At 40.7% G+C, this 23015-nt stretch overlaps 4 protein-coding genes across 6 annotated transcripts in view; 3 read left to right on the top strand and 1 right to left on the bottom strand.

Moving 5' to 3' along the window:
- On the top strand, positions 1 to 2249 carry LOC140304946 (perforin-1-like). Its single transcript, XM_072383736.1, has 3 exons — positions 1 to 101; positions 227 to 762; positions 901 to 2249. Exons 2-3 carry the CDS (start codon positions 227 to 229, stop codon positions 2072 to 2074), a joined length of 1710 nt encoding a protein of 569 aa, XP_072239837.1. The 5' UTR covers positions 1 to 101; the 3' UTR covers positions 2075 to 2249.
- Positions 2250 to 7743: 5494 nt separating this feature from the next.
- On the bottom strand, positions 7744 to 10058 carry LOC140304945 (perforin-1-like). The gene is made up of 3 exons (XM_072383735.1): positions 10038 to 10058; positions 9349 to 9884; positions 7744 to 9116 (listed from the first exon to the last, which is right to left on the bottom strand). The coding sequence occupies exons 1-3, from the start codon at positions 10044 to 10046 to the stop codon at positions 7949 to 7951; spliced, it is 1713 nt and encodes a 570-aa protein (XP_072239836.1). The 5' UTR covers positions 10047 to 10058; the 3' UTR covers positions 7744 to 7948.
- A 6632-nt stretch (positions 10059 to 16690) lies between these two features.
- On the top strand, positions 16691 to 22382 carry LOC140305184 (myeloid-associated differentiation marker-like). Its single transcript, XM_072383938.1, has 2 exons — positions 16691 to 17416; positions 22275 to 22382. The coding sequence occupies exons 1-2, from the start codon at positions 16691 to 16693 to the stop codon at positions 22380 to 22382; spliced, it is 834 nt and encodes a 277-aa protein (XP_072240039.1).
- LOC140305347 (testis-expressed protein 2-like) overlaps positions 19383 to 23015 on the top strand; it is a 32970-nt gene continuing 29337 nt past the window's right edge. For 2 of the 3 annotated variants that reach the window (XM_072384182.1, XM_072384180.1), the window contains exons 1-2: positions 19383 to 19571; positions 20057 to 20166. The gene's annotated coding sequence lies outside the window, so the exon portion shown is untranslated. The remainder of the gene's footprint in view (positions 19572 to 20056; positions 20167 to 23015) is intronic. The other variant, XM_072384181.1, reaches the window with a different exon arrangement.

The raw sequence follows: 23015 nt of genomic DNA, 5'->3' as shown, positions 1-23015 counted from the left end.
CTAAAATATGAGATGAGCAATCAAAACTCCTCCTCCTGGACATCAGTATTTCAGGCTGGACTCTGTGAGCCACTGATTAGAGTTTGCTGTTAACATTCAAGGTAATGATGCCGTGATACTGATGAGAAATCTCAGCTTTTAGCTGCTTCAGGCCTATAAACTTGTATTGAAACTGATGCAGTACCTGATTAATGATTAATGGGCATGTTGGCTTTGTTTCCCACAGATGGTGAGGCTCTGGCAACTCCTGCTCCTGTGCTGGGCGTGGAGTCCCCTGTGTCTCCCGTCCAGTGTGAGTTTCATCGGTACACCACAAGAGTGCAAGAAGGCTCACTTTGTTCCTGGTTACAACCTGGGAGGAGAGGGCTTTAACATCGTCACAATGGAGAGGAAAGGCGCCTATATCATCGACACTGAAACATGGAAGCTTGGAAATGGCACTTGCAGAATGTACAGAAATGAATACATGCGAAGTGAAAAGCAGAAGGTCCCAGCTGCTGTGCTGGACTGGAGAATCCTCCCCCAGTGCAGTTTAATGCTCTCCACTACACTCTATGACTCCGCCGAATCTCTCATCAATGATTCCACATCATCTGTGTCCAACAACTGGAAAATTGGTCTCGACATCCCTGTAAACCCTTCAGCCAGCGTTGGGGTTGGTTTTGGAGGTTCTCAGTCCAAAATGGCTAAATTTGGCATGCAAAAGTCCAAACAAGACCGCTACACCTTTACTCGTCACTCTGTACAATGTACCTACTATAGGTGAGTATGTAGCAAACATTTGTCCTCTTTTAAAATGCAGTTTACTGCATTACACTCCAATTGATTTAAACTGCTCAGCAGTAATGTAACGCCTTAATGAAACAACACTGACTGACGTTACTTTCTGTGATCCCACAGCTACAGACTGATAGCAAAACCTCGACTGAGTCAAGACTTTGAATCAGCTGTGAATTCTCTTCCTTCTTATTCATATAGTACCAAGCAGGAGTATCGCAGGATGATTGACTCATACGGCACACATTACATCACACAAGTGTTTCTGGGGGGTGAAATGAAGGCTATCACTTCGATCAAGACCTGTAAGGCGACCATGAGCGGACTGTTGGCAACAGAAATCAAAGATTGTCTTTCTGTTGAGGCCTCAGCAAGCTTTGCAAGTTCAGCCAGCATCAAGGCCATGTATCAACACTGTAAGGACAAAAGTCGTAAGTTGAACTTTGGTCAGAGTTTCAGCAGCGCATTCAGTGAGCGCAGAACAGAGGTCGTCGGTGGAAACATTAACGAAGCTGATATCCTCTTTCGAGGGCAATCAAACCCCTCAGTCTATAGAAAATGGTTGGAGTCTCTGAAAACTATACCTGGTGTGGTCCGATACAACTTAAAGCCCCTGCATACCATTCTTCCTGCTAATCATCGCGCCAGAGCAGGGCTGAAGCAAGAGATAGAGCAGTACATCATGAAAAATACTGTGTTGAAAAAATGCTCAGAATCCTGTCAGGTTGGCCGCAGATCGAACAAAAGAGATCCTTGTGCTTGCGTCTGTAACAGTAACCAGAATCTCAAATCAAACTGCTGCCCTGCTGGGAAAGGTCTGGCAACACTGAAGGTCTATGGGCTGCGTGCAAAGGACCTGTATGGTGACAGGTGTACTCAAACTGATGGTTCAGTGGAGGTTAAATATGGTTACCAGATAAGGCGCACCAAAATCATAGAAAATAATGACAACCCTAGATGGAGGGAAACGTTTGAATTTGGACCTATCAATTTGAACAAGAGAGACGTAATCACATTTACTGTTTATGATGAGGACAGTAATTGGAACAGTGATCTGCTTGGCAAGTGCTCATTTCTTCTGCGTCAAGGAAGGCGGAACGGGGTTTGCACGTTTGATTATGGCACCTTCTTCTTTTCCTATGAAGTGAAATGTGCTCCAAGCCTTGGAGGGGCCCGGTGTCAGGAGTACATTCCCTCCCCCATGAGTGCCTCTCTGGCTGAGGTCTTCTACAGCAGAAATGGCGTCCTGGTTGGAGACACTGGTGAGAAACATACTGAATCAGACAGTTTGTTGTGATTTGATGCCATAAAAGTAAAATTGATGTAACTGAACTGGAAGTTAAGCCGACTGGAGATGTGAAACTTTACACTTTTCAAGATGTTTTTCATTTTTATTTCACATTTAATCACATGCAACATTTATTTCTTTGTCTTAGTTTCTCAAATTTCATTACAATAATGTTTGTAAAACTTGTCTGTCAGTAAAGCATTAACAGCTACCACATCGGTGTCTGTCTATTTGTTATTTATGAATATATAAGTGTTTTAAAAAAGGCTTTAGGTAAAGCTTAAGAATGATTTGATATATGAATTAATGCAGGGTGTATATGAGGTCTTGTGGATTACTATTATAAAGAATTAGTGGGGATTATTTTGCACTTATTTGACAGATAATCAGGTAAAAGTAAAGGTAAATTCATACATATTTCCATTAACAATCAAGATGGCCACATAGATTCATATTTATGCATTTGACCAAGAATAAAACTTGCTAATATAATTTTCAGCTTCATTATAAAGTGGTTTTAATTAGTAATACTTTTATGTCAGGTTTTATATCAGGCCGAAAAAAGGTTCTCTTCATTCTTAAAATCATAAATTAAACTTATTTTGATAAGAATAAACAACGAATAAACAAATAGTACCAACCAAAAACTGTTTTAAATGTATTTTTGGATGTTGGCAGAAAGTTTTTTGTAACTTAGACTTAAAAAAAAGGTTAATTTATAGCTTGAGAGGCAGATTTTGTTCAAATAAGACACCATTTTGCATGCATTTGAACTTTTATTTTACTTGGAAACTGGCACTGGAGTGTGCCTCAATGTTAAATGACAAAATGCATCTTCACACTGAAGAAATAAGTCAGATGAGGGTATTTTCTGGCTCTTCAAATCACCCAAAGGAAGATCAGGAAAAAACTTTGCTCATACCTGAGGGACAATAACAGAAGTTTGAGTTACATAAACAGGTATCATTGGAATTGTGCTTGTTTGGTATTAATCCACCTTTTACATGCATTACTTTCATTATGGGTAGAGTTGTGGTAAGATTGCCACCTTTTGTGTGGGAGACCTGGGTTCAAATCCCCTGCATCAAAGACACTACCTCCAGTAGGGGTCCTTAAGCAAGACCCCTTACCCTAACTGCCTACCTGTAAGTCGCTTTGGATAAAAGCGTCTGTTAAATGCATAAACATAAACATTATGGCTGAAATTTTTTCATTAGTGACTTTCAAAGTGACTATTTTACTGCTCATGCACCTTAATTTGCTTATGCTGTCTTATGTTTGTCAGTTTGTGAAATGAAATGAAAATATTAAGTAAAGTATAACAGAGAGAAAAACAACATTTCACAACAACAGTAAAACACTTCACTGGCGGAATTTTTCTTACTGAATTAAGGAAGGACACTTTAACACAAAGATGACAGTTAATTAAAACATATTCCAAACTTCGAAAAGTTAAGCAAAAATATTCAAAGCAGTGTGTCGCATAAAGGATGTTTTTATTCCGTCGGGATTTGAGCTTGTTTATGTACATTATGTCTGTAATAACGTTATGGGCAGAACACACAGGAAAAGTGACATCTGCATCGAATCAGTCGTGAATACTGACTGTCAACAGTAAATTCATTACTGAAGATTGTAAAGGTGGCATTAGTCCATCCCACGGATTTCAAGTTTGTAAAATTAAGTATAGTGTCGCGGTTTGTTGGTGCGAGAAGGGAGGACCCAGATGCGGAAAATCTTGAACTAAGAAAACAAAACAAAGCAATGACACAAGACAAAATAAGACTACGGCAAAAATCTGACCTGAGGAGACATGAAACATGAAAGGTAAGGTGAGGATTTTGCAAGGACCTGGAAACTAAATGCTGCGGGGAGGTGATGAGGTGCAGCTGTGGAACAGAAACAGGTGACTTGAGTGAAACTAAGTGACAGGGGAAAAACATGACAAGAAAATAAACCAAGAACTTGAAAACATAACAAAACAAAACTCCAAACGTGACATACAGTAAGTTCCGGACAATAGAGCGCAACTGAACATAAGACGCACCCTCTAATTTTAAAAAGAAAATCCAGTTTTTGCTTGTATCGGCCGCACTGGATTATAAACCGCGGGTGTCCACATCATAATATGAGATATTTACACTGAAAGATGTCACACTGAGGATTTTTAAACTTTTAATTAAATGCATATGATAACATAAAGAAATACATCCTGAAAATGCCTTTTTTCCGAACAGTGCCTGTAACACCGATGGTCTTAACTTAAATACCTATCGATAACACACAAATACAAGGCATAAATGTTTTTTTTTTATAACAGTGCCTGAAACACAGCTGGTTAAAAATAAAAATAAAAATTCAGTTACACAATTCCTACCAGGAAAAGTCACTGATCGCCTTCTTCATCTTCCTCCTGCACACTAAAACCGTCAAATGCATCTTCTTCAGTGTCCGAATTAAACAACCTCAGAACTTCTTCACTCGCTGCATCATGCATCACTTTCTGATTGTTTTCCATGTTGAGGGTGAGTACAAATGACAGATTTACAATAATTAAGTCTTATAAGTGTGTTTCATTTATCATACCATTAATGTGGACCACTGTGAACTATTCGTTCATTTTATTGGTTTAATGTTACAAGGCAAAATGTTTTTAGCGCAGTAGATGCTTATAGTCCGGAATTTACGTTAATCATCTTCTTTTTAACACTAATGTAAACGCTGTTAGTGTGTCTCTTTGTACTTGAAACATGCAGACTATTGCAGCACCTTGCTCTTTTATGTAAATACCATCTGCTCTCAGCCAAACCTGGCAACCTGGCTGCTATTACGGTGCACATCATGGTTGCCACTACCACATTCACAAGAACAAAAGTCAGTATTAAAGGACAAATATTCCTTGAACTCATCACTAACATATGGCAAACAAAACTGAACTGTTGTTAGTTTTACCTCTTAAATTTAGAAATATTTTGGTCACAAACACATTCAGCTGGAATCATTTCTCACTGCGCTGGATGTCCACAAGGTGGAGCTATTGACTTGTACAAGGTTTATTTTATTTGCAGTGTATTCTGTAAACTCCCTATATACAGCATCATCCGGTAACAAAATTAAGGACATAATAAAAATCATCTGGCCCTTATCAGGTCTTTAAAACTCGGTAAATACAACATTGGATGAACAGCATCATTATTCCTACAGATATATTAGGTGGGTAAGTCATTCAGCCGTATGAAAGATTATTTTACAAGTGAAAAACATCCAAGGCAGTTGCCAATCTTTCCAGGAATGGATGCTGCAGAGAGTTCACTGAACAAGGATGGCTTGTTTGGAAGGGCTGCAGGAGAAAGCCTCTTCTCTCTAAAAAGAACATGGCAGCACAGCTTAGGTTTGCAAAGCTGCATCTGAACAAAGCACAAGACTTCTGGAACAATGTCCTTTGGACAGACCAGAGCAAAGTGGAGATGTTTGGTCCTAATGCACAGCAGCACGTTTGGAGGAAACCAAACACAGCATATCAGCACAAACACCTCATACCAGCTGTCAAGCACGGTGGTGGAGGGCTGATGATCTGGGCTGGTTCTGCAGCCACAGGACCTGGGCACCTTGCAGTCATTGAGTCCACCATGAACTCCTCTGGATACCAAAGTATTCTAGAGTCAAATGTGAGGCCATCTGTCCCACAGCTAAAGCTGGGCTGAAACTGGCTCATCAACAGGACAAAGATCCCAAACACAGCAGCAGATCTACAGCAGCATGTGTGAAAAAGAAAAGAATCAAGGTGTTGCAATGGTCCAGTCAGAGTCCAGACCTCAGCCTGACTGAAATGCTGTGGTGGGACCTTAAGAGAGCTGTGCAGAAACCAATGCTGCAAACCTCAATGAGCTGAAGCAAGTGAGCCAAGATTCCTCCAGAACCAGGAGAGAGACTGATAACGTCACACAGGAAACCATCACTGCAGCTCACTGAAGCTGAAGCTGCTGCTACAAGCTGCTGATTCATCTTCCTTATTTTTGATTTAATACATAACAACAGTGGGTCATATTTCACGTGTTGTTGTTTATGTGAGGTTTTTATTTATCTAATTTTAGGACCTGGTAAGGTCCTAAAATCAGGAGCTTTCATCATGTCCTGGCACATTTAACCAGGATATGAACATGCATTTTAAAGGCCTGTATTAGTAAGTAATGTGAGGCTTTTCTGTGTGTTTCACATGGACTCCATTCAGCTCAGTCTGCTACTCTGCAATTTAACCTGCTTTTACAATATATAACCACCCACCAGACTACTTATTCCCACACCTCAATAAAACTGCAAAGCCTCACCTTATATTCAATATCATGGTAATCATGTTCCTGTGATGGACTGGCAGCCTGTCCAGGGTCCAGCCTGGGATAGGCTCCAGCTTTAAATGGCTTAGGGCCAAAACACGTTTTGTTTTGGCTTTTTTTCCACCCTTCAAGACCATCTCAGGTCCTCAGGAACCGGTTTACTTTCTGTTCCCATAGTCAGAAATAAACGTGGACGAGCTTCTTTTAGTTTGCATGAGTTAGATTTGTGGGACAACTGCAGGTCTGTGTAACCTCTTCCTCCTTTAAACCTTGAGACTTTCCTGTTTACCACTGCTTTTAATTCATTGTATAACTGAACTTTGATTGATAACTTTCACTACAGTGTGTGTCTTACTTTGTTTTTGGGTTTTTTTCAAAGCACTCTGAATCACCCAGTTGTTGAATTGTGCTTTTGTCTTAAAATGTACATGAGAGAGTCTGACAGATGCCACACACTTGCACATTCACATGTTCTTCACATCTAACTCGATTTAAATCTGATATATTTCAGCTCTGCAATAAGAAGAATAAAACTTTTTATCTATTATTTTGTGTTTCCTGCTTCAAATGAGTTCCTCAATACCTCTTACATTATTTCAATAGAATATGTTTATCTTCCTTTATTTAAGGTTTCAGTTCCTCCCACTCAAGCACGGTGTCTGACTTTAATGGCTTTCAGGTTAATTTACTTTAAATATCACCATGATATTGTGTTTCTAGTGATAATGTCTTTCATTCATTGCGATATAAAACTAATTAGTATGTGTAGTTGGTGTTTTTTTCCCCAAATATTTAAATAGAAGAGATCTCTGAGGGTGGTTATTTAAGGGGTTAAATGTTTCTTTTCATATAAATTGTTTTAATTAGTTTGATACCTGAAAGAATGGTGTGTTCGTCCATTCTGTTATGATTATACTATGAATACGACAGATAATGCTTCACTATTTCTCAGTTATCTTGTATCTTATTTTGAAATTATACTGCATGACTTAAAGTGTATGCATTAGTTCTTTGTTGTGATCTGGCTGTGTTAAATATCCACATACAATGCATTTAAATTCTTATTGTATCTTACAATAAATATGGAATAAAGTAAGACATTTATATAAGGCTTTTTATACAAAGAATCAAACACCTGTTGTCTTTGCTGATGCTTTATTGCAAAATTCTGCACATAAATGGAAAGAAACATGGAAAGTTGGTTATCAGAAACACATTAAGATTCAATTTAAGAAAAAATAAAGACATTATGTTTATGCATTACCCGATTAACGGACTGTCGGTATAGAAAATGGATGGATGTTTATACATTTGGCAGATGCTTTTATCCAAAGTGACTTACAGGTAGGCAGGTAGGGTAAGAGAGACCTGCCTTAGGGGTCTACTGGAGGTAGCACCTTTCATGCAGGGGATTTGAGGCCCTGTCTCCTACATGAAAGGTGGCAATCATACCACTACACTATCCAGTCCAAATTATCACTTCTGAACACAAAAGTCTTGAAAAAAAAGAATGCTATAAGCTTTGAGGAAAATCCTTCAAGAAATCATCTCACAAAAGGCCTGAACTTGAATCACCGGCTGCCTTAAACGACTCTCCGGCCAGGACACCATTTCTGGTGTAGAAAACCTTGGCCAAAGAGGGACTCATGGGGGAGGGAATGTACTCCTGACACTGGGCACCTCCAAGGCTTGGAGCACAATTCACTTCATAGGAAAAGAAGAAGGTGCCGTGAGTAAACATGCAGCTGTCTGTCACTTTCCCACTATGTAGATCAAAGGAACATTCACCAAGCTGATCACTGTTCCAATAAGTGTCCTCATCATAAACAGTGAACGTGAGTTTGTTTTTCATGCTGATGACTATAGGTCCAAATTCAAATTTTTCTGGCCACCGAGGGTTGTCGTTGTTACTGATGATAATTGTGTGCTTTGTCTGGCCACCATATTTAACCTCCACTGAACCATCAGTTTCAGTCCACCTGTCACCATACAGGCCCTTTGCACGCAGCCCATAGACCTTCAGTGTTGCCAGACCTTTCCCCGCAGGGCAGCAGTTTGATTTGAGATTCTGGTTACTGTTACAGACGCAAGCACAAGGATCTCTTTTGTTCGATCTGTGGCCAACCTGACAGGATTCTGAGCATTTTTTCAACACAGCATTCTTCATGACGTACTGCTCTATCTCTTTCTTCAGTCCTGCTCTGGCGCGATGATTAGCAGGAAGAATGTTGTGCAGGGGCTTTAAGTTGTACTGAACCACACCAGGTATGCTCTTCAGTGAGTTGAGCCATTTGGTGTAACTATCTGATTGGCTGAGAAAGAGCGCATCTCCATCAATGTCCCCACCAATTACTTCTGTCTCACGCTCATTAAATTCACTGCTGAAACTTTGTCTGGAGTTCAGTTTCTTTGCCTCAGCCTGACAGTGTTTAGTCATGGCCTTAACACTGGCACTGTTTGCAAAGTTAGCAGAAGCCTCAACTGACAAGCAATCACTAACATCTGTTGCCTCCAGTCCACTCATTGTTGCTTTGCAGGTCTTGATAGAAGTTACTGCTTTTATTTCCCCCCCTAGAGACACCTGTGTGATGTAATGTGTACCATAAGTGTCAATCACATTGCGATATGGTGACCTGTTTGCAGAGGAATAAGGAGGGAGAGAGTCCACGGCCGATACAAAGTCATGACTCAGCGGAGGATTTGTTGTCACTCTGTAACTGTGGAATAAAGAAAGCATAAGAAAAAAATCATGTTTCATCAGTGAAAAAGCTAAAAGCTAAAGCTATCTATCTTATGTTTCATCAACTTTGTTTGTCACTCTTGATGCTTTTTATGGGAAACTGCTGCCTTTATGGTCAACTATCAAAACACTTGATAAAAGGCATTTCTCATCCAACTGAACAGATAGACTCAGAAGTTAATGACAGTGAGATCTTTCCGCACACTCACCTGTAGAAGGTACACTTAACAGAGTGGCGAGTAAAGGTGTAGCGGTCTTGTTTGGATTTCGTCATGCCAAATTCAGACGCTCTGGAGTGGGAACCTCCTAAGCCACCCCCAACGGTGGCTGTAGGGTCTACAGGGATGTCAAGACTGATTTTCCAGTCGTTGGACACAGATGAGGTGGAATCATTGACCAGAGTTTCAACCGAGTTGTAAACTGTGCCTGAAACCTTCATGCTGCATTTGGGGAGGATTCTCCAGTCCACCACAGAAACTGGGACCTTCTGGATCTCTTTGTTCATGTAGCTGTTTCTGTACATCCTGCAGGTGCCGTTTGCAAGCTTCCATGTTTCAGTGTCGATGACGTAGGCGCCTTTCCCTGTCATTGTGACGATGTCGAAGCCCTCTCCTCCCAGGTTGTAACCTGGAACGAAGTGAGCTTTCTCGCAGTCTTGTGGCGAACCGATGAAGCTCACGCTGGATGAAAGACACGGAGGACTCTGCGACCAGCACAGGAGCAGGAGTTGCCAGAACCTCACCATCTGCAGGAAAAAGGGGGTTGGAGAGAGGGGATAAAACAGAATGGACAAGTGGAAATTTCACAATACTGTATAATAATTCAATGTGTAGAAACATTTAAAACAGGATGTAACTAAAATGAAAAGTTCTGCCAAAAGAGCTCTTTGGTGTCTTACCTTGACCATGGATGTCGAACTCTGCTCAACTCTTTCAAATGTCTGATCTATCTTATAGTATCTATGCAGAGGTGGAGTCTCTTGACAACTGCACTGTGAATACAATTCTCACATTTTTTTTTATTATTAGCCCAAGTTAACCACAGAAAGTAAACATTGTTTACTTGTTTCACACTTCATTTAGCACTTGTTGGCTGTTATTTAGTGGGGCCATTTTCACACATTAAGGAGATGGAAATATTACAAATATGTGCTTTGTTGATTTCTTAGAAATAAAAAGATTAAACTTCAGTTTTTCACATGCACTGTAGGTATTTAGGCCCTCAACTCCATTACTGGCTCAGGCACTTTTGGCATTCACAGCTGCCACATGTCTTATTTCTGTCACGATCATGCTTGGCTGTGGACTTTGTTCGGTTTCTGGGTTGCTTCATGTTGTACTGAATCATACCAGGTGTGCTCTTCGGTGAGTTAACCAAATTCAGTGCTGAAACTTCCTGATTATAGTCAGGAATCATGTTTTGTTAAGCTTGTATTTTGTTCCGTCTCCTTTTTGCTTCATCTGGTGTGGTTCCGGGACTTCCTGCTGGGTGTGGTGGTGGTGCCGCTCACCTGCTTCCTGTGGCCTTTTGAGCTCCAGTCTGCAGTCTTCTCATCGCCAGATTATTGGTACAACATCGACTAAATCATAGCTTAAGGCTTGTTCTAAGAACTCTTGTTTGTATTCTCAAGTCTCTGGTTTTTGTTTCTCTTCTCAGAGAAAACTCGGTCAAGATTGGAGCAAGCCGTGCACGCACCTGATCACGCTGATCCTGTTTTTAGCTGCTGCACCACCTCTGCCTCAGTCACAATTTAAGTCTGTTCTGGAAGAACTATAACCAGCTGCGGAAAGTTTTTGCCCAGCCTCTATCGGTCAGTACTCTACTTCCTTGGATTCTTGGATATTCTGGATTGCCTTACATGATTTACCACCTATTGTCCCTTCTGACACTTACTGCCACAAAGGATTATTCTGAGTTTGATTTCTCCCAAAGGAGCTTCAGTTTTCCACGATAAACACTTGTTCTTCTTCTACTCACCTGCTGTCTCTGCTCCTTCCTGGGTCCTGCCTGTCTCACAGCTTGATGTAACAGTTGTGTGACTTGTGCTATTTATACAAAAAATCCTTCTTCACTCCTTAAGGCTTGCTTCCCACAGATGCTATCCAGATCCATCAGATTGGTATCTGGAGTTCAGTGCTGTGCCTCTGCAGAAAGGTGTTCATTAGGGGAGTGGTGTTGCCGTATTTTATGGCTGTGGGGGGGTGAATGCTCTGAAGAAATGTTTAGGTCGATGTCCAAGTGAAATTCAAATGAGACAACCTTTGTGTAACAATGTAGTTTCTCTTACCGTCTGTTCTTAAGGGAGGAACCAGATGCACAACTTCAAAAAGACAAGATTTATTCCAAAAAACAAGAACAGAAAACGCGGCTGAGCCGGATATCAAAAACTTAGAACTGTGGAAAAGCAAAACAAGACTGTGGCTATGAAACAAAGACAAGACTATGAAAAAACCAAGAGGCAAAACCTGACCTGACAAACGTGACTTGACCTGAACATGAAGGGTAAGGACATGAGGGAACATGAGGGAACCTGGAAACTAAGTACTGTGGGGAGGTGATTAGTTATGAGGTGCAGCTGACTGTGGCAGCATCTTCTGTCTTCTTACCCTGACTCCAGTGTATCACTGTGCTCTGAGGTTCATCACTGGTTGTAGCCGCCTCACCCACCACTGTGAACTATACACAAAAGCAGGCATGCCTTCCTTAAATGACTCTGGTGTAAAAGGCTCTTATAGCCTAGTTCCCTCTTTTTTTATGCACTTTTCTTCGGAGAACCGAAAGCCATTCTGAGTCCGAACTGAATCAGGAAAAAAAGCATCCAGTTTCTCTGCCCCGTCTTCTTGGAATTCCCTCCAATCAGAACTTAAAATTGCAGAACTTGTTCCTCTGGAAGCATTCTGCTCTGTTTTTTAAAACAGATAATGGAAATCTTTCAAACAGTTCCTATGCTCTTAAATTGCTGCTGTATCTATAACTTCTGCACTTTATTTTTTTGTTATTTTCTTGCTTTTTAATATTTAAATGTGTTTTTTTGTTATTTTCTTGCTTTTTAATATTTGAAATGTTTTTTTTTTGTTATTTTCTTGCTTTTTAATATTTAAATGTGTTTTTTACCGTCTGTGTGTTATTGTTGTTTGTCTGTTTTTCACCACCATGACGTGTGTTGCTGCCTTTCTTGGCCGGGTCACCCTTGTGAAAAAGGTCTTGAGCTCAGAGGTTTTTTTATCCGGTTAAACAAAGGTTATCAATAAGACACATGACAGGTCTTATCTCATGATGCACGTAAACTTCCTGTCACATGGTAACGTGGCGCTCTAAGTTTGAATATCTCACATTTATATTCAAATAAACAACAATTAAAAGATCATCTACCAAGGTAGCATAACATAAAGTTCTTTTTGATCTCATTTGCATTTTGTGGAAATTAAACTTAGCTGGAGCATTTAAGCAGAATAAGAAGACATGATCTTTGCAGCTGCTCCCTCTTCACAGACCACATCACACATATCTTGCAGTGGGTGCTTTGTGGTCGAACTTGTTTTTAATAATGAGGAAGTTTAATTTGCAGCAGATTATCTGATAGGTTTGTCAACGTCAATCACAAAATCATTTTCGTGTGTTCTGACTGTCTCGGACATAAATTATAATGGCCATCTATAACATTTTTAAGATAACCTGATGACCTTTGCAGATGTTTTTACTTTTATTACTGTCTGTTTTATCTTGATTAACTGCAGGTGGCTTAAGTTAACAGGTAACCTTAAAAAACATGTTTACATGTGATATTGTAACAGGATGAATGTGCATTCAGTCTTATTTTATTTCTGTTTTTCCTTTTAATGAAATTCCACATGAACTTGCATATGAGACACAACATTAAAGGGCACCTCCATAAATAGAAATACCAAAAAAAGACAAAGAACCTAATGTCGTAAACAATGAATATTGTGTACATGTTTCTTTAGATGCTTCAGCACCTCTGATTCAGATGAAATGGATCTCTTCAAAATATTATTAAGTTCTGCAGCAGCCTGCTAACGAGGCATTGATCTGAATCAGGTGTGTTGAAGCAGGGAAACGTCTAAAACCTGCAGGACAGCGGCCCTCGAGGATGTGGACATCCCTGGTATAAATGGATCTTAGTCATATTCACTGTTTCCATCTCACTGATTTGTCCCTGCATGTTATACAGCCATGTCCACATTATATTTAAATCCCAGCAAGTCCAACAGCTTCTTCGGATTCTCCGAGATTAGATGAGACTTTCCAGTGATACAATGCCTTTTTTTTCCAATGCTGCAACCTCAGAGATCAGATATTTCCACGTGGAAATAGAGGAAGGGTCATCTCTGACCAGTACACAATCATAGACTTCTGAGCCAGCATCAAAAGCAACTGAACCACCTCCTTGTGTTGCCTAAAAGTTTCCAAGAACACATTTAAGTGGCTGACGACGCACATGACGATCTGATGCACTAATTTCACTCACAGTAAGATTTGTATTATTTTCTACTGATCATTGAGTTCAAGTTTGATCCGTTTTGACTGACGGTAAGATGGCTCATCATGATAGAATTTAGAGTACAGATCACAAATAGTTGCAACAGTCATCTCAAGCATGTGAAACTTCCTGTGTCGCGTTTTCTGTCACTGCTGCAAAGTTGCAGAAGCATCCCGCCTTTTTTGAGACACTCAAATCTTCAGGTGGATGTTTTACACGATCACGCATAGCATTTGTAATAGAAATTTCATTAATGTTGGACCACGTTTCTGCAGCAGAACTGTAAAATACTATCACAGCGTTGCCAGAAAACAGCAAACTCAACAAAGGCTTGCTCAGCAACAGATGAACCACAAACTCACACATCTGGCTTTTTTGGCAGCTCTGTCCATCTGACATGCTTCATATATCACACGTATTTTTTTATTGCTTTTCTTGGAATGAGGAAGCTCATATTTATTCATTTTTTTGTAACTTCTAAGCGGTGTACTTAGAACACCATTTAAGGCAATCCTGAATCAAAATCATTGCTTATCAAATTTCCTTAACAAGTCACACAACGATCAGATGTTTTAAGTGATGCTTGAGGAAGTACAAGTACCACAGAGTACTACATGTGTGAAAATAGGCCCCATACTTTAGTCTCTGAAACCAGACTATTGCATTTCCGTGTTATTCCGGGATTATGCCAATTAGTTTTATTAAAAGTGTATTTAAGTTGTTGTATTCCTGAACATCCAAATCCTGATTATCTGTACTTTGTTGCTTTACAGGCATCTATCAAATGCATGAAATGCAATAAAAGGTTGTAAAAAAGAAAAAAAGGCAATAAAGATAACCTCAGTTGGTATTTATTGTTTTTCTTTTTCAGTAATAGCACTATGCTGACAATTTGATGGTTGGCAAACATCACATCACAGCTGAAATTACAAAAACAGCTCAAATCCCAGTTAAAACACCTTCTGTTGTTTTGAATTCCTTCTTCTGACATATTTTGCTTCTCCAGAGAGAAACAGGTTATTAAAAGCCTTTTGTTGATGACTATCATGACAAAACCCTGGATGAACAAAAATCCATCCATCATCCATTTTCTACACACGCTTAATCCGTCGGTCGGGTCGCGGGGGGGCTGGAGCCTATCCCAGCGGTCATTGGGCGAGAGGCGGGGTACACCCTGGACAGGTCGCCAGTCCATCACAGGACCACACAGAGATAAATGAGACAAACAACCTTTCACGCTCACTCCTAAGGACTCTTCCTGATGCATCCGGGCTTGGAACCAGCACTAGAAATATACTGGCTCGTGCTCCCCAGTGGCTGGGCGCTCACACTCACACCTCGAGACAACTTTAGAGTCACCAGTTAACCTCACATGCGTGCTTTTGGACGGTGGGAGGAAGCCGGAGTCCCCGGAGAGAACCCACGCTTACACATGGAGAACATGCAGACTCCACACAGAAAGGCCCCAGCCGGGAATCGAACCTGGAACCCTCTCGCTGTGAAGCGACGGTGCTATGAACAAAAATGTGATTTGATGGTCATCCTGATATGTGATATATATATTCATCCTGAATATTCACTACTGCAGATCCACATTAGTCAGATTTTCACTGCTGTGGAGTCGTATTTTCTTGTCCTTGCAGATTTCCTTGACCTCAGAACGTTTTCCAACAAAGTCAGAAAAGACTATCGGCCTCGAGTCCCCTGAGAAGTTGTGTGTCCTATTGTTGCCACATGAGGGCGCAAACAACCTATGAGATAATCATAGCGTCTGTCACACACACACTTCCTCCATATTACTATCAGTTATGATCCAGAAACCCTCCGTGTTTAATTTTGTACAAATAATTTGGAAAAATTGGTTTGGATCAAGTTACAAATAAATACGCAGCCTTGACGCACACCACAGCCAATACCACTGCAGTTTATCAGCCACGTCCGTGTTTGTGAAGTGTGCCTTATTTGCTCTATCAGGAGTTTATGAACTTGAGTTTTGTGACACGGGGAAATTAAAGCATCCACCATCTATTTATGGCACAGAGAACAGGTGCACTGATACATAGAGTTAAAGTGATCAGTCCAGATCTTTACAAGATGCTTTGTGCTGGTCTAAATGTGCGTGTACTTTATCTGTGTAATAATAAAGTAATAAATGCGTAATAAATGCGCATTTATTCACTTAAGCACCGAATTTCCATCGCCTTTGTGTGAGAATGCACTCACGTTTACTTCCCATACACTTCTACAGTGAATGCATGTGTAGGATCAGACAACGGATGATTCACAACTTGCCACTGTAAATTGTCTGATTAAATAAGCCGCCGGCACCCACGTTCATTTCCTTTTACGCAGCTCAAACATTTTTCCAAGTGTCAGTTTGAAAAGGGAAACCAGATGCTCTTCACAAAATCACCTTCTTCTCCCTGGGGGGTCGAGTAGGCTCACACCCACAAACAGATCTGGTGAGCAACACTCAGATGATGAACAGCTTTTTGCAGGTCATAGCACAAAGAAACCACATGCAGTGTATGTAGTGCTACCTCTAATTTATAACTAGTTCCTCAGAAAAAAGGAACAACATTTCATGAGAATTTAAAACAGGAGGAAGATAACTGTTTGCATTTGCTTTTTTATTGTGGTTACTTGCACCTACCTCTAGTGAGACTGAAAGTGCGCGGCTGCAACCTCAAAAGGGAAGTAGGCGAGGTCTATTTTCACAGCAACAGTGCTTCAAAAACATATTCCAAGACATTGTATTTTGAAGACTATACACCGTATGTGAGATGATGACGCACTGTGTAACGCAAGGCTGAAAAAGGAATCGAACCCTCACTTTTTTTGGCCTGGCTCTTTCCATTGACTCCATCGGATTATTTTTCATGACGCAAGATTTGGTGGGTTTTTGAGGATTAATGCTGTTTGAACGTGTGAGATTTTGAACCATCAGACTTAAAATAAATCCAGAGGAAGTGAAACAAAGGTATTTTTCGACATACCAAAAGAAATTCTGCCTCCCGCATGTTGGATAGCTGAGATTTGACCTTGGGACGATGCCTGTGATTGTACTAGAGGCCCGAGACTTCACCAGCCCACTTTTTGTGGTGCGAACACTGGAAATCCTTTCCAGCTGTACGGCCTTCAGTCTCGTAGCCTCACTGGGAGATGAAGAGCTAAACAATCACTCTTATGTCAACACATTCAAGATCTTCTGTATGTTTACTTGGTGTTTCTTCTTCGCGTTTACCCTCCTCATCCACATTCTCAGCACCATCCAATTTCACAGCCTCCTTCCGATTTCCTGGAAGAACCTGACAATGACAATGGCAGTGCTGGGAGCCCTGATGAGCCTCAGTAGCGCTGTGCTTTTCTCTTGGATGCTCATACGTCACAGTGATCTGCTACCACGTCCTGTGGCGGCTGCAGCGGTCTCCTGTCTCATCGTCCTGGCCTATTCCTCAGAGTCGTACGTGCTCTGCACCCAGGCCCAAGAGCAAAGAGGCTACATGGGCAGCATGCCTGGTCTCCTCAAGATAGTCCAGCTGTGGGGAGGCTGTCAGATGATACCCCTGGTTGCGGTGTTGGTCTATGACAACCTCAAAGGAATACAACACTGGCAGCTGTGGACATCTGGTGTCTCATACGGCGTCTGCATCATCCTATCACTCGTCATACTGGTGGTGATTTTAGGGGACTTTGCTGGGCGATGCCTCCTACCTTTTGACAGATTTCTGGCTGGCTTCAGTCTGATCGGGGTTCTGCTCTATATGCTGGCCACAGTGATTTGTTTAACCAAAATACTGCAGCTGAGTAGCCAATCGAATCTCCCACACAAAAGTAAAGAGTTGATTATCATAGAAACAGTGGTCTCCAGCATTACTCTGTTAGCTTACACAGTGGACCTTGCTTTCTCCATCAAACTCTTGTGTGACAGGAATAATGTGTGAAACTCCTTGTGAAGTTCATCATACTTTATAATGCCTGTAAAAGTTTAGAGAGGAGAAAATCATGCCTCCTGCACATATGTAACAGTCTAACTGAATGAACATTTATGCTCTCAATCATTGCTGTAGAATCAAACTCTCTTTCTATTCTCAAAGACGCTCAACGTGTTGTCAACGTATCAAACTTTAAATAAAAGAAGTGTATAAACTGACCATGAAGACCACTTTTTAGTGTTCCACTAAGTGCCATAAATAGGAATGGTTTTATTGATGGGAATCAGTTATGCGATATTTAGACACAGGCCACAAAAATGCACTTACTGGGTGGGTTATGTGACAGGTGCACCGAAGGCTTGTTCTAATGACACAATAGCATGTTGTATGTTCTCCAGTGGATGCTTATCTGTCGTCATCACTGATAAAGTGTCAAATCCAATCGTTTTACCACGGATATATAGGTCCGATTGTTCCTACAGAGAAAGGAGATGCCAAAAGGTTCAGAGTCAGGGGGAGAAGCCAAGACTTTTTTATAGAGCTGGCCAGGTTGAGGTGTTCACAGAAACTGAACACAATACGTTGGACACTTTTATTGACATTCGCAGGCATGACTGCCGTGCAGAAGTACACCATGTTTACAGTGTGGCACCCTTAATCAATCAAGCCCAGTTTCTAATGTTCAGATTTGTGAACTGCTGACAAATATCATGAGATTTTTACTGTTAAAGTACATAAGATATCAGAAGCAGCAGCATGTGTTCATGAGAAAGATGTTACCTACACTCCTTCCACCTCAGCACTACGTGACTGTATGATAGTTGTAGACAAAGACCACAGAGTGAAGGCATCTTGATGAGTCATCAGCATGACACCTTCATCTATTCATTTAGTTTTATCTATTTGAAAATCTAGCCTCATTTGAATGTGATGAATGAATGAATGAAATACAACATTAGAAATGAAAAGTTGTAAAATCTGTAAAAGAAATAAACAATTGCAGAGTTTTGAAATATAAAAGTGTTCTGAAATAAAAGAAAAAATGTATTTCTATATCAGTGATTGTTTACATTTGTTATTAATTTAATACTGATTGTGATATACTGGCATGAACTTATTATTCATGGTGTTCATGGGCAGCTCTTGGCTCTATTTACAGTCATTTAAATAAATGTTTCTCGTACACATGAAAGATGTGGAATAACTCCAAGTGTAAAGTTTCTTTTTACGTCATTTATTTCAGTACAGCTGCTATGGATGAACACTAGGTGGCAACACCACATGAGGATGTCTCCATACTTCAACCACAGGACCGAACGTGAACATGAAATATGCATCACAAACACATCTGTTACGTTTTGTTTTATCGTAAAAATACTAAACATGATAAATTCCTGTTTTAATTTTTTTTAAACAAATTGTTCAGGGTTTACCGTTCAGTCTCACAGATTTATGATGATTTGCCTCCATGTTGTGAATGTAGCCACATAACTTTATAAATCTAACAAAATATCTAGTTTGGCTGTTAATTAAAGAATAAAAATATCACGTAATTTTTTCCAACTTTTTAAAGTCAATCAACACCTTTTCTAATGTTCTTCAGTGTGAAATTATTAATCACGGAACATATTACAAACCTATTTACATTTTACACTGTTTACAATCTCACATCTGCCTCATCTGCTCCAGGCCAAATGAGTAGATCGGTCGAAACATCGATCGCTCCCTTGAGACCGCGTCGGAGAGCTCTTTCACGGCTGTTGGGTTCGATTAGTCTGGCCTTGAAAAAGTCCAGAGTTTCTTTTTCTTTTTTCCTTTAAGGAACTGACTCCAGTTAGACTGTTGTCAACAGGCTGAGCGAGAAAGCGACACACTGAGACAACTTGGTACGTGGACTTGATAACACAAACACTAACGGCGCCCAACTCTTCGGACTCGCTTTGGAAGTTCGGTTTTGTTCGGCGCATCCAGACCAAAATGAAGCCCCTCACACACGGTGAGCTATCTCTGACTTGTCCGTTTTTTAAGGCAGTCTAAGAGTTGAGTGAGATTACTTCGGTCAGTCACGGACTTTAAAACAAATTTGCGGTTCCGTTTTAATGGGAAACGTTTCTTTTTCTCATCGGAGCTCCTGTTTGATTTGATTTTTAAGCTAGTAACGTTTAGAAAGTGGGTCAGTTTACGTCGTTGTTAGCTTGCTGTCATGCCTGCTTCACGAGACAAGCTGGTTTTTCCAGTCGTTGTTTATAATTAAAGCTCAAGAAATGTATTTTTAGACCTCGTTAGTGCCTCTTATAATTCCCCCCAGCTATATTCAGAGGATGTCAACTAAATGCAGAGCTTTTTAGTTTGCCATATGGCGCATTCAGGGTCCTCAAACGTTGTCACAAAGCAAGACTCGCGCACACCATTAATATTTCCTTGTTAAGAGTCATGTTTTCACTACATTTGACTTGTTTTTTTTGTCTTTTCTTTTTGTAGCTGACAGTGTTTTCTCAAAAGCTCACTGAGCATCATCGACATGTGAAACTTGAGTCTGCATTAGGCAGATGCAAGTCCCAGGCTGGATTGAATGGCACCGAGGATACAAGGTAAGCACTTAGCCAGTAAATTTGAACTCATTATTGATCCGTTTCCTGAGCTACAAATGACCTGAGTGGGGGCAAAGTCTACAGTGAGAACACAGAGGGGAGGAGTGCAGGGAGAAGCGAAGCTCTGAATAATGAAAAGCGGAGAAATGATGCAGCATCTTGTTGTATTTCTTACCTGAATTGTAAAACTAATGAGCTATGGAGGGATCTGCCAGCGTGAAAACTTCAACAACATGTTTACCAGCTCTGTCAGTCACCTGTGATCAAGGTGTATGAAGTATACTCGCTCATTTAAAGGAGCTTTTGGATGACTAAGCGCACAGGAGCTGTCGCAGTGCCTAAAGCACTGAGCAAAAGGCCGAGGCTTGTGTTCTTTGTTTGTCTGACGACACAAATATTCCAAATTCATCCCCAGGCAGGTTTGTGAAGTTTGGGCCAACATTCACACTTCAAGGCCCCAAAGTGCTGATGGTTCGAGTTGTTCGCAGCAAGGTGTTTTACAGGTTTCTTTGCAGTCATTACCCTCAAGGTATGTTGAAACGATCTGCTCCCCATTAGTGCTTAATCTGTTTTCCTGCAGAAGTGGTTTGTGTTCATTAGAGAAGCGCCGGTCTGGAGCGGTGTTGCAGAGCAGAAGGCTGCAGCGACAGCCACTAAAGATGCTCTCTTTGAACTCATTGTTTTAGACTTCTGTTGAAGCTTTTATGCCTGGAGGCCTTAATCATGTAATCGTGATTTAATGCTAATGAAACCTGTTGCTCTGGGAAGGCTTGAGTACAGTTTCACCCCCCAGGCCTTGGCAACAGACCACATTGCTTTTTGGTACTTAGTTTATTAAATAACTCGTTTTCTTGATTCTTGCACTCTCAAACGTTGCAGAGTCCTTATTGACTGTTGAGTTCTTGTCTTTCTGTGTGCTATTATCAGCCGTACATTTGTTTTTACCTCAGCAGTTGCTGTGTTGGTGAACAAAATGCACCAGAAATGAGAATCTAACTTGAACACATGATCATGGATCTTTGGAACTGAAGTAAACAACAGTTTGGACTTCTTGTGAAAATCAAGGCTTCTTGTGTAGGTCTGGCCTGAGTTATTTACACTCGCGGTATGTGTTCTGATAGTTTATTTTGTGGTATCGTGCTGCACATTTCTGTCCGAATAGCTGATCTCACGCTCCATGTAAAGCAGGGTTAAAGGCAGCTGTCCAGATGTTTGTTTAGCATGTTCAGTTTTAAAGGTTTGGTCTCATGAAACACACAAAAGATGAAGAATGAGCTGTAACACAATTCAAATTAGTCATCTGAAATGGGTTTCCTGTTTATTTAGCTCTGTATCAAATATCTAATCTAAAATCTATTATTTTCTATAGTTTCACAGAATACCAAGACATAGTCTGCCATGACAACTGCATTTATTTGGGTGATACATTGTCCAAGAAGTATTTTGGGATTGAAAAGTTTAGAACAATGGGCTTTTCAACCCTTTCAAAACTTTAAAATAACTGCTGAGACGCACAATTGTCAGAAAGGTTCCTTTATTATACGTCAATGTAATGATTGGAACAGATTAAGAGATTAAACATGAGTCTTTTATGTTTAACTGTCAATAAACCCATGGAATGAACAAACTCCAGACTCATTTGTGGACTAAACTGTCATTAGATTCAGAGCCTTATTGTTTTTTGGGGTTTTTATTCCCACAGATGGATAAATATTCATGTAATACCTTTTCAAGTATATTAAGTTCTGGCTACTGAGGCAACACCTGTAGGTTGATAAATGGGTTTGTGTTGTAATAAGTGAAGGGTAGGATCAGTGAAGGGAGAGATTTGCAGGTGGCGAGGGACAGATTGAGCTTTACGGTTGGAGCTGCAGGTGCAGTGAAAGAAGATCTCACAGTTTAATGTGTCAGTCGGCAGCATATCTAAATGATTTGGGAAGGAATTTTAATTTTCCTTTTGTGGTGGTTTAAATGCTGAAACCACACTCTCCTGCAACACCCTAACTGGTTTTGGACATTTTTTCCCTCACTTCTTACGATGCAGCTAAACAGGTAATGGCAGTCATCTAATCCCCGGCGCTGTTGTGTTCATCTTTACTGTGATGCAGGGAAAACTGGGCTTACAACATGCCTGTTGGCTGTGCTTTGTGGCCCTCCAAGTTCCCCCAGGTCTGAACCTGGAGGCTCCTTCGGTGCTCAGACCAGCTGAGAACTAACAGAAAGTGTTGGATGATGGATGTAAAAGATGGGGAACTTTGGCCTCTTGTCATGTGCTGACTCTGTTTGGCATTTGGCCCGTGAGCTTGTCGTGGTTTTCAGGCACCTGACTCGTGGCTCATTTTGATTAAGAGCAATAAAAAGCAAAGCTTCACTTTCTAACATCTTTTTTTTGGCTTGTTTTGAGAAACGCTGTGAGAGCCAGTGAGTGACTGACTTCAGATCCAGTCATGTTCTGTGGCCACAGGCCTGGGTGTGCCAGAGATCACGGGAGGTGCAGAGATTATCAAAATTAGATTTGCATTTGCAAACCACTGCACATTTCCAGGATTATCCAAAGTCTGTGAGGGTGAAGTTAATCGGGTGTAAACTGCATCAAGCATTTCATGAAATGGCATCACACTTCTCAGGATGTGAATGAGCTTTGGGAGGAAACTGGGTCTCATTTTGCAGATGTTCTCAGCAGGCTTCTTATCAACGTAATCATGGGTGTTGGACCTCTACGTTTCCAGCCCTTCAGGAAGCTGAATACCTCAGCTGTAATTATGAGCTTGCTTACCTTCAAGTTGACTTAGTGTCAAATAAATATTTCAAGGACAACGCAAACAGAACCTTTTTTATGGGAAGGTTCC

This window comes from Leuresthes tenuis, unplaced genomic scaffold, assembly GCF_036924035.1.
Source record: "Leuresthes tenuis unplaced genomic scaffold, fLeuTen1.0.hap1 SCAF_4, whole genome shotgun sequence".
NCBI classification, from domain to species: Eukaryota; Metazoa; Chordata; class Actinopteri; order Atheriniformes; family Atherinopsidae; genus Leuresthes; species Leuresthes tenuis.
The sequence above is the reverse complement of the archived record's forward strand: the minus strand, read 5'-3'. Positions and strand labels throughout refer to the sequence as shown.

What these genes read in the sequence shown, in the direction of transcription:
- LOC140304946 (XM_072383736.1), top strand. Translation starts at nt 227, where the DNA reads ATGGTGAGGCTCTGGCAACTCCTGCTCCTGTGCTGGGCGTGGAGTCCC. An exon ending in GTACAATGTACCTACTATAG is followed by an intron (nt 763 to 900) that starts GTGAGTATGTAG and finishes GTGATCCCACAG; the next exon opens with CTACAGACTGATAGCAAAAC.
- LOC140304945 (XM_072383735.1), bottom strand. An exon ending in GTTAAGTGTACCTTCTACAG is followed by an intron (nt 9,117 to 9,348) that starts GTGAGTGTGCGG and finishes TTTATTCCACAG; the next exon opens with TTACAGAGTGACAACAAATC.
- LOC140305184 (XM_072383938.1), top strand. Translation starts at nt 16,691, where the DNA reads ATGCCTGTGATTGTACTAGAGGCCCGAGACTTCACCAGCCCACTTTTT. An exon ending in TGCTCTATATGCTGGCCACA is followed by an intron (nt 17,417 to 22,274) that starts GTGATTTGTTTA and finishes ACTGTGATGCAG; the next exon opens with GGAAAACTGGGCTTACAACA.